This window comes from Artemia franciscana, chromosome 2 (assembly GCF_032884065.1).
Source record: "Artemia franciscana chromosome 2, ASM3288406v1, whole genome shotgun sequence".
NCBI lineage: Eukaryota > Metazoa > Arthropoda > Branchiopoda > Anostraca > Artemiidae > Artemia > Artemia franciscana.
Window position 1 is genome coordinate 53,218,253 of NC_088864.1, and position 15,961 is coordinate 53,234,213.

Below are 15,961 nucleotides of genomic sequence, written 5' to 3' on the forward strand. Positions count from 1 at the left end.
AATCTTAAGATGAGATACACTGGAATTTCACATTTGTTGAACTTTAGTAACGAGAATGATTTATTTTTAAAGTTTTAGAAAAATAATCTCTCTCCCCCCAAAAAGGGAAGATAAAATTTAAACATTATTTGAGATTTATTATGAATGCTAGTTCTGCATAAAAAAATTCTCGTTGAGTTTTGGATAGTCAAGAGGCATGGGCTGTATACTATCTTTTTCCAAATTAATGGGAGGGCAAGTTCGGCTGGCCTTCGGTCTCTTTGTAAGTGAAAAGCTTAAAGTTCTATTATCACGCCTGTCTTCTGATTAAGTCTTGGTCTGTTTACGAAATAGTTGGAATGTTGGTGAAAATTTATTCCATATTTTAGGCTAAACTGGTGCAACCCAATTCGTCTCTCCACTGCTGATTTAGATTTGTTTTCAATGCCTAGAAATTTTTGCCAAAGCTGCCCACGCGTGCAAAAATCAATGTCTTAACTTTACGGCTTTGCCGGGCAAAACCCAAAACTGCCCTCATGCATCTTTTGCTTTTCTTAAGATTTGACCTACCTTTGCTGACCTTTCAAATTTCATTCCAAGGTTACATTTTCTAAAACGTTGTTCATATACTTTGTTTTGATTCTTTCAAATTCCTTTCATTGACAACTGGTTTTCAATGTAACTGTGTAAATTTCTTACTCGGGACCGAAGAACGTAGTTTTAGTTTGTTCTTAAGCCACAGACTGCACTGTGTGAGTAAAAACGTAGTCATATAATCTACTTTGTAGAGGATCTCCTGAAGTTGTTCCGTCAAGTTTTCGTTTCTTTTGACCCTGATTCTGCATTAGAGTGAGAAGCTGTACTCTAAGAGGGATACACCAGTTTTAAATCGCAGTTAGACCAAAATTAGAAAATGTTCAAGAATTCTGGTTTCTTCTTTGGTTCTTTTAATTTAAGTATATTTTACCGAATATTACTATAAAATTTAGTTTAATTAAATACTACTGTATTTCCAACGACCGATTCATTTAAGCACATTTGAAAAAGATTTTTAGCAATACTCGCCTGTTGGGCTTTGAAAAGCTGCTCCCTCTGTTGCATTTCATTTAATTCCCTTTGCAGCTGTTGTATCCGCAACAAGTTCTGCTGTCTCTCTGGATCCATTTGCTGTCGCTGTTGGACGTTTCCAGCTGTTCTTATTAGTTGGGGTTGGCCCTGTGCTGCTATCATCCCTTGATTATTGGCCTATAAAATAAATTAAAGAGTGAATTAATGCATTAGTAATTATTGTGACAAGTCAATATTTTAATTAGAGGTATTAATTTATATTTGAATGACAAATTTTGTTAATTAATTCATTAATTTAGCCTGAAGTCATTTCTTTGGTTCTTACCCTGCAAATTTTTTTACAGCTCTCTGGCAAGTCGTAACCCACTCTTTGGTATGATACACAATTAGCTTTTTAGCTTTTGGGAGTGTTAGTGGTGAAAATTTTTTTAGTACATCTTAAAATTTGGAAAATTTTCCAAACCAGGACTAATTTTAAGATGTACTAAAAGAAATTTCACCACTAACCCTCTCAAAAGCTAAAAAGCTGTATCATACCAAAGAGTGGGTTACGACTCGCCAGTGAGTTGTAGAAAATTTTGCAGGGTAGCGAAAGCTGAAATTAGAATCACAAGTTAATCGATCTGGAAATGTGTTTGAAATTGTATCATGAATTAATTTGGATTGCTTTGTCAGAACGAGGATTAGCAATACTCGCCTGTTGGGCTTTGAAAAGCTGCTCCCTCTGTTGCGTTTCATTTAATTCCCTTTGCAGCTGTTGTATCCGCAACAAGTTCTGCTGTCTCTCTTGATCCATTTGCATATACCGTTGCTGTTGGACGTTTCCAGCTGTTCTTATTAGTTGGGGTTGGCCCTGTGCTGCCATCATCCCTTGATTATTGGCCTATAAAATAAATTAAACAGTGAATTAATTCATTAGTAATTATTGTGACAAGTCAATATTTTAATTAGAGGTAGTAAGGTATATCTGAATAACAAATTTTGTTAATTAATTCATTTATTTAGCCTGAAGTCATTTCTACCTAATAAAGTGTTTGCTAATCCTTGTTTCTTCTCCACAAAATTTGAAGCCCCACTTCTTTTTTTACAATTCGAGAAACATGGTACTAAAGACCGTGTTTCTACCAAAAACGTGCTACTTTTAAAGTTAGGGCCTGTTCCCAGAAAAATTTTCCCAATGATCCCCAATGTTATTGTTTCTAATTTAAGTTCCTCATCTTTATCAAACAGTTCGTGGTAACGAACTGCAGTAAGGAGCGACCCGGCTCAATAGTAAACGAAACTCTTAAAAACGGAATTTTGATGCTAAAAGATACATGAAAAGAATTGGATTTTCATGATGATTCTAAATATACATGTTTCATCAAATTCAGTCTTTGTCATCAAAAGTTATGAGCCTGAGAAAATTTGCCTTATTTTGGAAAATAGGTGGTAACACCCCCTAAAAGTCATAGAATCTTAACGAAAATCACAACATCGTATTCGGTGGATCAGAGAACCCTACAGCAAAATTTTCAAGCTCCTATCTACAAAAATGTTGTATTTCGTATTTTTTGTCAGAAGACAAGTCACGGGTGCGTGTTTATTTGTTTTTTGTTTTTTTTTTCCCAGGGGTCATCGTATCGACCAAGTGGTCCTAGAATGTCGCAAGAGGGCTCATTCTAACGGAAATGAAAAGTTCTAGTTCCCTTTTTAAGTGACCAAAAAATTGGAGGGCACCTAGACCCCCTCCCACGCTCATTTTTCCCAAAGTCAACGGATCAAAATTTTGAGATAGCCATTTTGTTCTGCATAATCAAAAACCCTGCTAACTATGTCTTTAGGAATGACTTACTCGCCCACAATCCCTGGGAGAGGGGCTGCAAGTTACAAACTTTGACCAGTGTTTACATACAGTAATGGTTATTGGGACGTGTACAGACGTTTCCAGGGGGATTATTTTGGTTTGTGGGGTGGTGTTGAGGGGAGCGGCTACGTGGGAGGATATTGCCTTGGAGGAATATTGCATGGGGAAAGAAAACTTCAATGAAAAGGGCACAGGATTTTCTAGCATTACTATAAAAAACAATGAAAAAATAAACATGAAAACGTTTTTTTCAATTGAAAGTAAGGAGTAGCATTAAAACTTGCATTACTAAAACTAGTATTAAAAAATAAGGAGATTATTACGCATATGAGGGGTTTTAAAAATACTTTAGCAGAAACAGCGAGGTATTTAGGAAGAGATAATTACCTCGCTCTTTATGCTAAAGTATTTTTAGTAATTTCAACTAATTATTCTACGGCCTTTCTGATTCAGTCGTCATTCTTAAAGAATTGGGACAAAACTTACGATTTAGTGTAAAGAGTGAGGTATTAACGAGGGTACAAACCCCCTCGTATATATTTTAAAAATATAAGAATTTAAAAGTTTGTTACGTAAGTTAATTCTTAAGTTACGTATATTTTTACTAATAAAAACGTTCGTTAAGAATTTAAAGCTCTAGTAGCCTTTTTAAGTAACCGAAAAACTGGAGGGCAACTAGGCCTCCTTTCGCGCCTCCTATTTCTCAAAATCGTCTGATCAAAACTAAGAGAAAGCCATTTAGCCAAAATAAGAATTAATATACAAATTTAATTTTAATAATTTATGTGCGGAGAGCCAAAATCAAACATGCATTAATTCAAAAATGTCCAGAAATTAAATAAAAGAACTAGTTTTTTTTAACTGAAAGTAAGGAGCGACATTAAAACTTAAAACGAACATAAATTACTCCGTATGTGAAATGGGTTGTCCCCTCCGCAATCCCTCGCTCTTCACGCTAAAGTTTGACTCTTTGCCACAATTCTACTTTTTAAAACAATTAAAAGCTTTAGCGTAAAGAGCGAGGGATTGCGGAGGGGACAACCCATTTCGCATACGGAGTAATTTATGTTCGTTTTAAATTCTAATGTCGCTCCTTACTTTCAGTTAAAAAACTAGTTTTTTTTATTTAATACATTCATAGCCCGTAATCGTAATATGGTTATAGAAGATGTTCTAAAAAACAGTGCAATTTATGGTATGAAGAGTTTAGACGGATAATTGAAAAGCATCTGAATTACCACATTTCTTTTAGTGTGACTTCTCAATAGGCATTTGACTAAGTAGGACAATTTTAATAAGGATCATATCCTTATTTGCTACACCCGGAAAGTTCCTTAAAGGCATTAATACTATATCTATACGAAACTACAGCGACAAAAGTAACACGTCTTATTTTACTAACTAACGTCTAACTAACATAACAAACTAACTAACATTACGTGAATCATCAAAGCCTAATCAAAACTTGCGCCTATCTCGTTCTTGCGCCAAATCAGGACCTTTCCTTAATCAGGCTCCTTCAGAGACAACGCTATAACGTTGCCTATAGTAAAGACCATGCGGCTCCAATGTTTAGTTATTTATTTTTTTTTTTTCCCAGAGGCACTTCATATGGAAGGATTCGTCGTATAAACTTCAGAGGGGGCTCATTTGATTGGAAATTGAAAGTTCTAGCGTCCTTTTTAAGAGTCAAAAGTAATCGGAGGGCAGGTAGCCCCTGCCTCCGTGCCCTTTTTGTACCAAATATCTCCGATAAAAATTTGAGATAGCCATTTTTTTAAAGATAGTTCAAAAATTATATAGCAGATAATTTCGAGGTCAACTCCATCCCCCAAAGTCCCGGGGTAGGCATTGTAAGCTATGCCCTGAGGCATATATGGTTCTTATAGAAGGTATACGTGTATAAACTTCAGAGAGGACTCATTTGGTTGGAAATCAAAAGAGATCACAGGACAACTAGCCCCCACCTTACACTCATTTTCTCCAAATACATCCGATAAAAGTGTTGATATAGCCATTTTGTTAAATACTGTTCAAAGATCATATAACGAAAACTCTTGGGTCGACATAACCCCCAAGGGGCTGGCGTTGTAAGTTATGTCCTGGGGACATACGTGGTTCTTATAAAAGGATTGATCGCATAAACTTCAGACAGGGCTCGTTTGATTTGGAAATTGAAAGTCCTAGACCACTATTAAGAATCAAAAGAAACCAGAGGGCAACAACCCCCCAATGTCGTTTTCCCCCAAATACATCCGATAAAACCCTAGAGATAACCATTTTGTTAAAAACAGTTCAAAGGTCACATAACGAAAACTTCACGGTCGACTCAACCCCCCAAGGCCGGTAACAGGCATTGTAAACCATGTCCTGGGGGCACATATTGTTCTTATAGAAAGGAGTCAAAAGAGACCGGAGAGTAACAAAACTCATCCCACATGCCCTTTTTCGCCAGATCCATCCGATAAAAAATTTGAGATAGCCATTTTTTTAATTCAAAAATCAGATAATAAAAACTCAAGGGGTCAACACACCCCCCAAGACCCGGAGGCAAGTGTTTTAAGTTATGCCCCAGGGGGTATATAAGTTTTTTATGTAAGAGGAGGTTGTATAAACTTCAGAGGTGGCTTATTTGATCGGAAATTAAAAGTTCTAGTTACTTTTTGTTCTAATTCCCTTTTTAGGGGTCAAAAGTGAACCTATAGCAACTAGCTCCCCTCCCTTCCAACCCTTTTCTCGAAATCCACCCGATCGAATTTCTTATGCAGCCATTTTGTTCAAAATGGACCAAAGATCGTATAACAAAGACTCCTGGGATAACACAGTCCATCAGAAACGGGGGGCGAGTGTTGTAAATTATGATTTGGGGCATATAAGGTTTTTATGGAAGGGATGGTAGCATAAACTTCGAAGGGGGCTCATTCGATAGTACATAAGAATTTCTAGTGCCCTTTTTAAGAGTCAAAAGTGGTCAGAGAGCAACTAGCCCCCAACCCCCCTTCCCCATCCCAAGGTCCCTTTTCACCAAATGCATTTGATCAAAATTTTGAGATAGCCATTTTGTTCAAATCAGATTTAAGATCGAACAACAAAATATTCATGAGTCAACCCATGGGTCAATGATTATAAACTGGAAGTTCTAGTTTTGGAGTCAATTTGGTATAAATTGGAGTCAAAAATGACCCGATGGCAACTAGTCTGCCGCCACCAACCCCATGGCCATAAGGCTCTAGTTTTTCCAAGGGGCACTTCATATGAAAGGAATGGTCATATAAACTTCGGAGAGGTCTCATTTGGTTGGGAATCAGAAGTTATAGTGCCCTTTTTAGGAGTCAAAAGTGATTGGAGGACAAAAAGCCTCTTTTCCCCAAATACATCCAACAAAAATTTTATTTTAGTTCAAGGATTAGATAGCAAAAACAACGGGTGGACAAAACCCCCAGGGCCAAGGGGCAGGCGTTGTAAGTTATGGCCTGGGGGCATATATGGTTTATTTATAAGGGCTCCGGGTATAAACTTCAGAAGATACTCATTTGATTGGAAATTGAAACTTCTAATTCGCTTTTTAAGAATAAAAAGAGAACGGAGGTCAACTAGCCCTCCGGCCCACACCCTTTTTTCTCCAACTCCATCCTATAAAAATTTTGAGATGGCCATTTTACTGAAAATAGTTCAAAGATCAGATAACAGTAACTTCAGGGTCGACACGACACCCCAGAGCCCAGTCCTTACCTTAGACCTTAGATCCTCCAGAGCCAGGGGTGGCTCATAGGGCGTCTACGAAACCTCGCCAGACATCTCGGAGCTGAGCTGCAGCTGTGACGTCCTCCCACTGTGGTTGAAGAGACAACTCCGCATTTCTCAGGTCTCGGTCGTACTGTCGTCGTAAGGTGTGTCTTGGTCGACCTCTTTTTCGCCTCCCCTCGGGACGCCAATCATATACTGTATTCGGGAGTCGATCCTCTGGCATACGGAGGACGTGGCCCAGGTATGTCCATCTGCTACGTTTCAGAAGGTCAGTAACTAATGGCTGACCGGTTCGCCGGCGAGCTTCTATGTTGGTGACCTTTTCCTGCCATGGTATGTTCAGGATTCTCCTAAGGCACATGTTTTCAAAAGCTAGGACACGTTTCTCTAGCTGGGTGTTTAGTTTCCAGCATTCACTAGCAAAGAGGAGGATGGACATCACATTGCTATTCAGGAGGTGGAGCTTCAAGCGCATAGAGTATTTACTGCTGCGCCAGACTGGTTTCAACTTGCTAAAAGCCGATGTCGCTTATCCAATTTTCCTCTTGATTTCGTTGGCTATTTCATCATCGTATTCGATCCAACTCCCGAGATATTTGAATTCCTTGACCTGCTCAATAGTTTTATTTTTGCATTTTAATATGAGTGGGGAGTCAGATGTGGCCATACTCTTTGTTTTATTGACATTACTGCAAGTCCCATTTTGTCGGCCTTTTCGTCTATGGCGTTGTGTAGCAGCTGCAGTCGCAGTTTCGCTTCTTCAAGAAGAAAAACATCAACTGCGAAGTCTAGATCGGAGATCTGTCTGCTGCTATTCTTCACTCCAATGCCTGAAGACTGCCGTAGAATATAGTCCATTACAATGACAAAGAGAAACGGGGATAGGACACACCTTTGTTTGACGCCAGACATTATCTTGAAAAAACGCGTGTCCCTATTTTCTGTGCGTACACAGCATTCACTATCCTCATATAGTGCGATTATCATTTTGACTAGTTTATCAGGTACTCTGTAATATTTCAAAATCTTCCATAAAGTGTCTCGGTCAACAGAATCAAACACCTTTTCAAAATCAATGAAGAGCAGGTACAGCTTTTTGTTCCATTCTCTGGACTCTTCCACCATCACTCTAAGAATGAAAATAATATCAGAGCCTAACGCGGCTCCAACCGTTAAGATCAGAGCCTAATGGGTTCCAACTTACCAGGTTGCAACCCATGTTGCTCTTCCCTGAGATGTGAGTCTAGGACTGCTCTTAGGCGTTGTAGTATTACTGAGGCTAGTATTTTACAAGGCACAGACGTCAAATTGATGCCCCTCCAATTGTCACAAATTTGTGCATCGCCTTTCTTGAAGAGTTTGACCAGTATACCTCTGGTCCAATCTTTTGGGACTTTTTCGTTATTCCAGATGGCCACTAGAAGAGCAGTCCATACGAATATGCAGGCTCGAAGGGACGCTTTCAGCATCTCTGCCGTGATCCCATCGACTCCAGGTGCACGTCCATTTTTCAGCTTTTTCACAGCTGTCGTCACTTCTTCCGTACTGGGTGGGTCAGCACTTACGTCAATTTGTAAAAATGGCGTATCCGGTACTGTTTCTGGATCATCAGGTCTGGGCCTATTTAAGACTTTCTCGAAATGTGAGGCCCATCTCTCGTTGGCTTTCTGTGGATCCGAAATAACGTCTTCTTTTTCATCTTTTACAAGGGATATACGATCTGTTTTCTTTCCAACTATCTCGTTTGTTAGTCGATAAAACAGTTTTGAGTCTCTTCTGCAAGCGCTGCTTTTCTCTCAATGGCAATTCTTTTGTCTTTCCTGGCACTTCTTTTCACCGCTTTATAATCTTCTTTGTAGTGGAGCTGTAATTGGGCTTTTTGCTCTGGGCTCGACGTATTCAGGATAAGCGTTTGGGTCTCCTTGCGTTTAATGATGTATTTCCAGGTGTCATCCGATATCCATTCTTCTTTCTTTCTTTTCTTGAAGCCAAGGTTGGCCTTCGCAATGTCATGGTACACACTCTTGACTGAGGTCCATGTATTCTCAACATCAAAGTCATTGGTTTCGTCGAGCTGATTTAACGCTTCAAATCCGTTATGTAGAGATATACAGAAGTTTTTGCGGATGTCAGGATCTTTCAGCTTATCGGTGTCAAATTGTTTATGTGTTGCAGTGTTAGTTTTCCGCTTCTGAGCTTTCAGTTTGATTCTTACTTCGGCTATCATCAGGATGTGATCTGAATTAACATCCGCTCCTCGAAAACCCCTCACGTTACATAGGCTACTTCTCCAACGTCTTGACATTAGGAAATGGTCGATTTGATTCTTCGTTCGGCCGTCGGGGGACACCCATGTGTACTTGTGAATCGTTTTATGGTCGAACATACTACCACCTATTATCAAATCGTTGCTTAGTGCATAATCGATTAGGAGTGTGCCATTCTCATTTATCTTTCCCATGCCATGTGGGCCCAGAACTTCAGGGTAGTACTGGCGGTCTGCACCAGCCTTAGCATTTAGATCGCCAACCACGCAGAGTACATCATGCCTGAGAACGTCTTTGGTGACCGAGTGTAGCATGTTATAGAAAGCATCTTTCTCCTCTTCATCAGCTTCGTTGGTTGGAGCGTAGCTTGCGATGATGGTCATTTTTGTGTGATTTGATACGAAGCGGGCTGTCATTATACGTTCGTTAATTGGGTTCCAGTTTGTCATTGCTTTGTGTGCAAGTGGCGACATCAGAAGTGGACGGAAGGGTGACCACTAAATGCCATGACATATCCATCACCGAACATCTCTAATCCATTTCCAGTCCACCTTATTTCACTGAGAACGAGTATATCGATGAGGTATTGTCTCATCTCTTTACAAACTTCATTATATACCCCGGGGGTATATAAGGTTTTTAAGTAAGGGGTGCTCGTATAAAGTTCAGAGGTAGCTCATTTGCTTGGAAATTGAAAGTTCCAGCTACCATTGTAAGAGTCAAAACTGATCGTAGGACCCTACCGCAATCCTAAGTGATCATAGATCGTAGGATCTATCCTACACCCTCTTTTCCTTAAGTACATCCGATGGATTTGAGATACCTCTCCCTTCACCAATCGTAGGAAATATATAATTTGGGATATATATTAGCACATTAGGGGGAGGGGAGAGGTGAAGTATAGCAAGACTGCATGCAAAATATATTAACTACATTATTCCGCATATTATGAAACATGAATGATTAACCAAACTTCACTTTTTGGGTGGGGTCGATTTAATATGCAAGTACCGGATATGATTCTAAGGATTTGAGTTTCCATAACCATTAGACTTGGTTAGAGATATACAGGACTTTGGAGCTTTATTCACAAAAAAAGCACAACAAGATACTTGTTGTGCCTTTAAAAAAAAATAAAAAATTCAGGCTGAATTGTCCCTAGGAAAATTTTCGAGGGGGGGGGACTTTCAGTGAGGATGGAGCTTTTTGAAGAGAATTTTACGGAGGGTTGTGTTTTACGTAGGATAAATTTCCCCGGATTGGTTTCTGTGAAATGGGGGGGATTTTTTATGGAGGATCAGTCAGATTTACCGATATTATTTAAAAACAATCGGAAATCAAATAAGAAAACTTGTTTTCTTTGACTGAAAGTAAGGAGAAACGTTAAAGCCCAAAACGAACAGAAATAGTTTGGTATATGAAGGGGTCTCCCACTCCTCAATAACTTGCTCTTTTTGCGCTAAAGTTTGATACTGTTTATCCCTTTTATTAAGAATAGCTCCTGAAACACAAGGGCCGTTTAATTAGAACGGGAAAAACGATCAGAAAGTGTTTTTTTTTTTTAAATGAAAGAATGCTAAGGAGAATTCATCAGGCGGAATCATCTGCCAAAAATTTTCTTGGGAGAATTGTTAGCGAGGATGGAATTATCTGAGGGAAGGAGGGGCGTTTTACGCAGGTGGTTCTTTACTTAGAGGAATTTTCCGTTAAGGGAAACAATTTCAATGGAGGGGAGCCGGGTTTTTAGCATTTTATGAAGAACGATCAGAAATTAAATTAAAAAGAAACAAGCTTTTTTTTAAACTAAAAGTAAGGAGCGACATTAAAACTTAAATCGAACAGAAATTATTTCATATATAAGGATGGTTTTCCAATCCTCGATACGTGACACTTCAGCAAAATTTTGACTTTTTGTCCCAATTTTTTAAGAATTCATATACGGAATAATTTCTCTTTGTTTGAGTTTCAATGGTGCTCTTAACTTGTAGTTGAAAAAAACCTGGCAACGAACTTTAAATAAGGAGTGACCCGGTTCAATAGTAACCGATACTCGAATTTTGACACAAATAGATATATCAAAAGAACCGGCTTATTATTTTGATTTCAAATATATTAGTTTCTTAAATTTAAATCTTACTCATCAAAGACTACGAGCCTGAGAAAATTCGCCTGATCTTTTAAAAAAGGGGAAAACACCCCATAAGAGTCATAGAATCTTAATGAAAGTCATACTATCAGTTCCAGCGTATCAGAGAACTCTAGAGGTTTCAAGCTCCTATCTTCAAAAATATGGAATTTTGTTTTTTTTGCAAAGAAAAAGATGACGCATGCGTGTTTTTTTTTCAGGGGTGATCATGTCGACCCAAGTGTCCTAGAATAGTGGGAGGGCCTCATTCCAACAGAAATTTAAAGTTCTAGTGCGCTTTTTAAGTGACCAAAAAGATTGGAGGGCAAATCCCTCCCGAGATCCTTTTTCTCAAAATCGTCAGATCAAAATTTTGAGATAGCCACTTTGTTCAGCATAACTGAAAGGCCGAATAACTATATCTTTGGAAATATCATGATCCTCCACGCCCCATGGGGAAAGGTCTTTGAGTGGAAAAACTTGCTGCCGTATAGGCCAATTTTATAGGCAAACAGTATTTGTCGTATAGTATTCGTTATGGGGAAGTATTCATACATTTTTTTGGGTAGTGGTGGGTGAGTTTTCAGCTGGTTGAATTTTCTGTGGTGAGGGAAGTTTCGAAACGGTGAATTTTTCAGGGGAGATTTTACGCTGGGGGAATCTGCCAGAATTCCTATACGAAATTCTTTTTATGTACTGCTTTCTATTCGCCGACTCAATTTTACACATGGAGATGTTAAGGGTTCTTGTCCAGAGTAAATTCTCACCAGAATTGAAATGCCAAGAGAATAAATGCATAAGGAGTAGGGATTTTTCTGTGGAGGTGTAGCCAGATTTCCTGGTATTATTAAAAAAAAAACGATCGAAAATCAAAAGGAAAAATATTGTTTTTTATATTTAGTCATATTAATAGTATCATAGTATCATAGTGTCATAGTATTATAATATCATACTATCAGATTTATCATATTTATAATACTAATATTATCCTATTTGTTATTATCATATTATCATATTAACACTTCGTTTTCCAATAAACAACAGGTCCTTTTCCAACTTTCCTTTGTTCAATTAGTATTATCGTTCCAAATCAAGTGTTTTCCTTGAGAAAAGATTAAAAAACTTTCGTTTCCAGTTTGTAGTTTTTGACGTAAATGCAGGATAATCTTAAAGATAAAATTATATGTGTAATCACGATCGTAATAAACAGTATTTTAGTTTATGTTTGCAATAGAGATAAACAACTCAAATAAAAGTCATACTCTTTATTTGAGATTATTTGATTAAACTAATTGAACATCGTTCAAATCAAATGCTATGGTTTTGAATTTAAGCAAGGTGTAAACAATATATTTTAAAATAAATAGTAAATTAAAGTAAATTAAATTTAAAATGAAGTTAAGCAAGTATAATACTTAAGGACTATTCTAAGTAATATTTTAAGTAAATATATTGTTTTTTTGTAAAGTAAATTTTTCAGGAAAAGTTTAAGAAAGTCAGGGAAAATAGAATAAACAGTTTTTTATACAAAAATAATGTGTAACAATTGGAATATTTTGGCTTCATCAACGAAAAAGAAAACCCTAACTGCCTTATTTAGAAAATGAAAAAAACAAAGAAAACATACTTACACAATCCCCCCCCCAAAAAAAAACGAAAACACAATCCATGATGAATTTTGTTTAAATGTTTCCTGTTTCCTTCCTTTTTTTGTGCAGAGTTAGTGAGTTTTGTTGTTTTTTTGATATGTCTTAGTAAGGTTAGTTGGTTGTTTTTTTTTCATCGATAAAGGCTTCCAGATGCGAAGTTGAAATATTCTGATTTTTATATAATAGTGTTGTATAAATGTTCTATTTTATTTTATTGACTTATTTAAACATTTTACCCACTTGTCATGTATTTTTGTTTCAATTGTAAGATATGTGCTTTAAAATTAAACCCAAATTTTGATTTCTGTGGCCGGCGGGTTCGTCTTTAATATGGAATTTGTTTGCATCTGGTCCAAGACATTCTTCTCTTGTGAAGATCAAAGATAAGGTTCTTACAAATTCTTCCTTACTCTTGATGAAATTTCTAACCATAGTATAATTTCAAATAAGTTTTCTTTATTATATATTAAGTGTGACTCGCCTAAAGGTTGTGTTGGAAGGGTTTGGAAATCCGGAACAATTCTATTTGTGTTCATCCAAAGATATTTTTCTCTCTGGGGTGGTCTCAGAACCATATCCAGGATTTTACTTCAGGAGGGGGGGGGGTACAAAAATTAAAAAATGGATAAAAAAATAAATCAAGAACTAAAAGGGCAAATATATTTATATCACGAAAATAGAAATGACCGATGCAACAGCACGAAAGCACACACAAAAAAAAAAAAAAAAAAAAAGAGACAGAAGGTGAAAAGGAAGACTGTTTTCCTAAATTAGGGATTAATATAGACCAGCACTTGAATGAGGCCTTAACCCTACTCATCCATACAATCACATAGGTCAAACAGCATAGCCATACGCAATGAACCATAAAGAATAATCCAAGGACAGGCAGTCATGTCGTCAATAAGTATAAGTCGTCATTTACCAAACAATAAAAACAGTAAATACATATAATATATATATATATATATATATATATATATATATATATATATATATATATATATATATATATATATATATATATATATATATATATGTATATATTTGCGGGGGGGGGGGGGGTAAACCCCCTAACCACTGCCCTTAATTAGGCCTTGGGTGGTCTTAACTGTTATTTTTGACTTACTCTAATCGCCAACATGGTTTTCTGAATGAATTAGTTTAAACCAAATGTTAAGAACTTGAAGTACAGATTGATGAAACATATTCCATTTTGGCTTTATTCTTGTGCATTTTTGCTAAAAAATCCTGAAAATTATGCCTTTGGCTTTTAGATGCTCTTGACGACCAAGTATTTTGCAATACTTTTTTTTTCAACTTCCATAGGTTATGATGATTGAAATCCATTGCTGGAAGTTGAAAACATTTATCTATAAAGAAAAGAAAATGTCAGTTTATGTTTAATAGAAATTGAGCAGGAAATCTTCAATAAAGAAAGACTTTAATCAAATTTTAGGTTTTTAGACAATCTTTGACAATAATTTGTTTTGCATAGAGTTTTTTCTCGATAATACAGATCTGGAGATTGTGATCAGTAACTGGAGCAAAAACGCTATATCTAAAAAGAACCAAGAGATTTGATTAGATTTAATATGACCAAAGATGGAAATCTCCAATAAAGAAAAACAGACAAATAAGTTTTTTTTTTGGGGGGGGGGATTCTATTACGACCAGTTGTTTGCACCAAAAACTCTTTCAATACATATGAAACGTATGATAAATAGAAAACAACCTAACGTCACTTTTAACAAATTTAACCTTTATAAGCAAGAACTTACCTCTGGGAGGGGGCTAAAGAAAGTAAAAGGTACATAGAAATTACATGAAAAGAGGAAAACTATAAAAAAACGTAAAAATTGTCAGATTTGAGGACTACCCAGGTTAAGAGGTACCTACCTCCCCTTGTATAAAATGATGTCTTATCCTCGTAACCACTTTAGGCGAGAAAAAGAGAAGGAAAAGACAAATTGACAATACAAAATTGTTGCAGTGAAAGAGATTTGACGGATTGTTCATGCAATTACTTGATTGAAAAAATTAACGGATGAATCCAAAATATATAATTATGAAACCACAAGCTGTGGCCAGAGCGATTCACCCCTTCGCCCAACCCCGAGAATTTCCAAAGCTATGTCGTCGTAATAGTATACTTGTATGTCAAACCAAATTACTTAACTTCCAATAATAATATTAATGTAATAACCGTGTTTTTTCTTTCATTGAAAAAAGAAGTATTGTTTAAGATGAGGGTGTTGATTTTACGAAGGTTGACTGCAATTCTCGACATTACAAAAGAAAGTCATATGCAGTCTTTTGAATTGTCCTAGCTTATTTGAAATAGAACTTTTTTCACTTTGTTTTTGTACATTTCCTTTTTCTGACAGTCCTGTTTAACCCTACCTTAAAATATATTTAGTATGATCTTTTTATTACTTTTAATTTGTGTATTCTACTTGCACAAGAAATATTTATTTCATTCAAAACTATACACGCTATTCTTGAGCCTTACTTTTTATTCCTTTCTTTTTTCATTTTGTTTGACTAGTATGACCTTTATTAGGTAGATTTTTCTTAAATTAATTAAAATCAACTGAAAAGCCATCAAGATCAATTAATAATAAAAAAAAAAATGTTCGTGGGATTCATTAGTAGTTTTATTTAAATTAGTTGTTTTGTTCAAAAGAAGAATGCAACTGATTCAAGAAACAACTTAAGGGACAAATATCAAAACAAATGATAAGAAGAACAAAGGAACTGTTATTTCTTTTATTACGTTCTCCTTTCTTGCTTTCTCTTATGGAAATCTCCTCTAGGAGCAACAGTTCACAGTAGTTCAAATTCAAAACCAACCTGGTATGCAACAGAGGCCAACAGGCATTGCAGTTGGGGGGATGCAGTCAAATTTACAACAGCAACAGCAGCAGAGAATGATGAGACCAAACGTTCCAGCTAATCCCGGACGGAGACATCTGCTACAACAAGTATTTAAATCATTTGTTGCTACCACTAATAACAACCCATCGGAGCATCAAGCCACCTGAGGCCAAAGCAACTGTGAACGCTCATTATCGCCTCGTTACGTCTTAGTTTTTACTCCTCCCGTGATGGTTAGATTGCTCGGTAACCCCTACTCACATGACCTTTCACCCCATTCAAAGAGTTCCTGCTTTCTGCTTATCCCTGTGTCGTTTCCAACAACCTATTATCCAGCGACGTCAATTACAGACAACCTCCCTACATTTGCGTAAACTGACACCAAGGCTATTATCCTTCATCT

At 36.8% G+C, this 15,961-nt stretch overlaps 3 protein-coding genes across 3 annotated transcripts; all 3 read right to left on the reverse strand.

Annotated features, from left to right (window-relative positions):
* Positions 1-1,693: 1,693 nt before the first annotated feature.
* Positions 1,694-7,115, reverse strand: LOC136035222 (uncharacterized). The gene is made up of 2 exons (XM_065716843.1): positions 6,675-7,115; positions 1,694-1,930 (listed from the first exon to the last, which is right to left on the reverse strand). The coding sequence occupies exons 1-2, from the start codon at positions 7,113-7,115 to the stop codon at positions 1,694-1,696; spliced, it is 678 nt and encodes a 225-aa protein (XP_065572915.1).
* A 161-nt stretch (positions 7,116-7,276) lies between these two features.
* On the reverse strand, positions 7,277-7,765 carry LOC136035227 (uncharacterized). The gene has a single exon (XM_065716854.1). It carries the CDS (start codon positions 7,763-7,765, stop codon positions 7,277-7,279), a length of 489 nt encoding a protein of 162 aa, XP_065572926.1.
* A 622-nt stretch (positions 7,766-8,387) lies between these two features.
* Positions 8,388-9,290, reverse strand: LOC136035237 (craniofacial development protein 2-like). The gene has a single exon (XM_065716865.1). It carries the CDS (start codon positions 9,288-9,290, stop codon positions 8,388-8,390), a length of 903 nt encoding a protein of 300 aa, XP_065572937.1.
* Between the last annotated feature and the right edge of the window lie 6,671 nt (positions 9,291-15,961).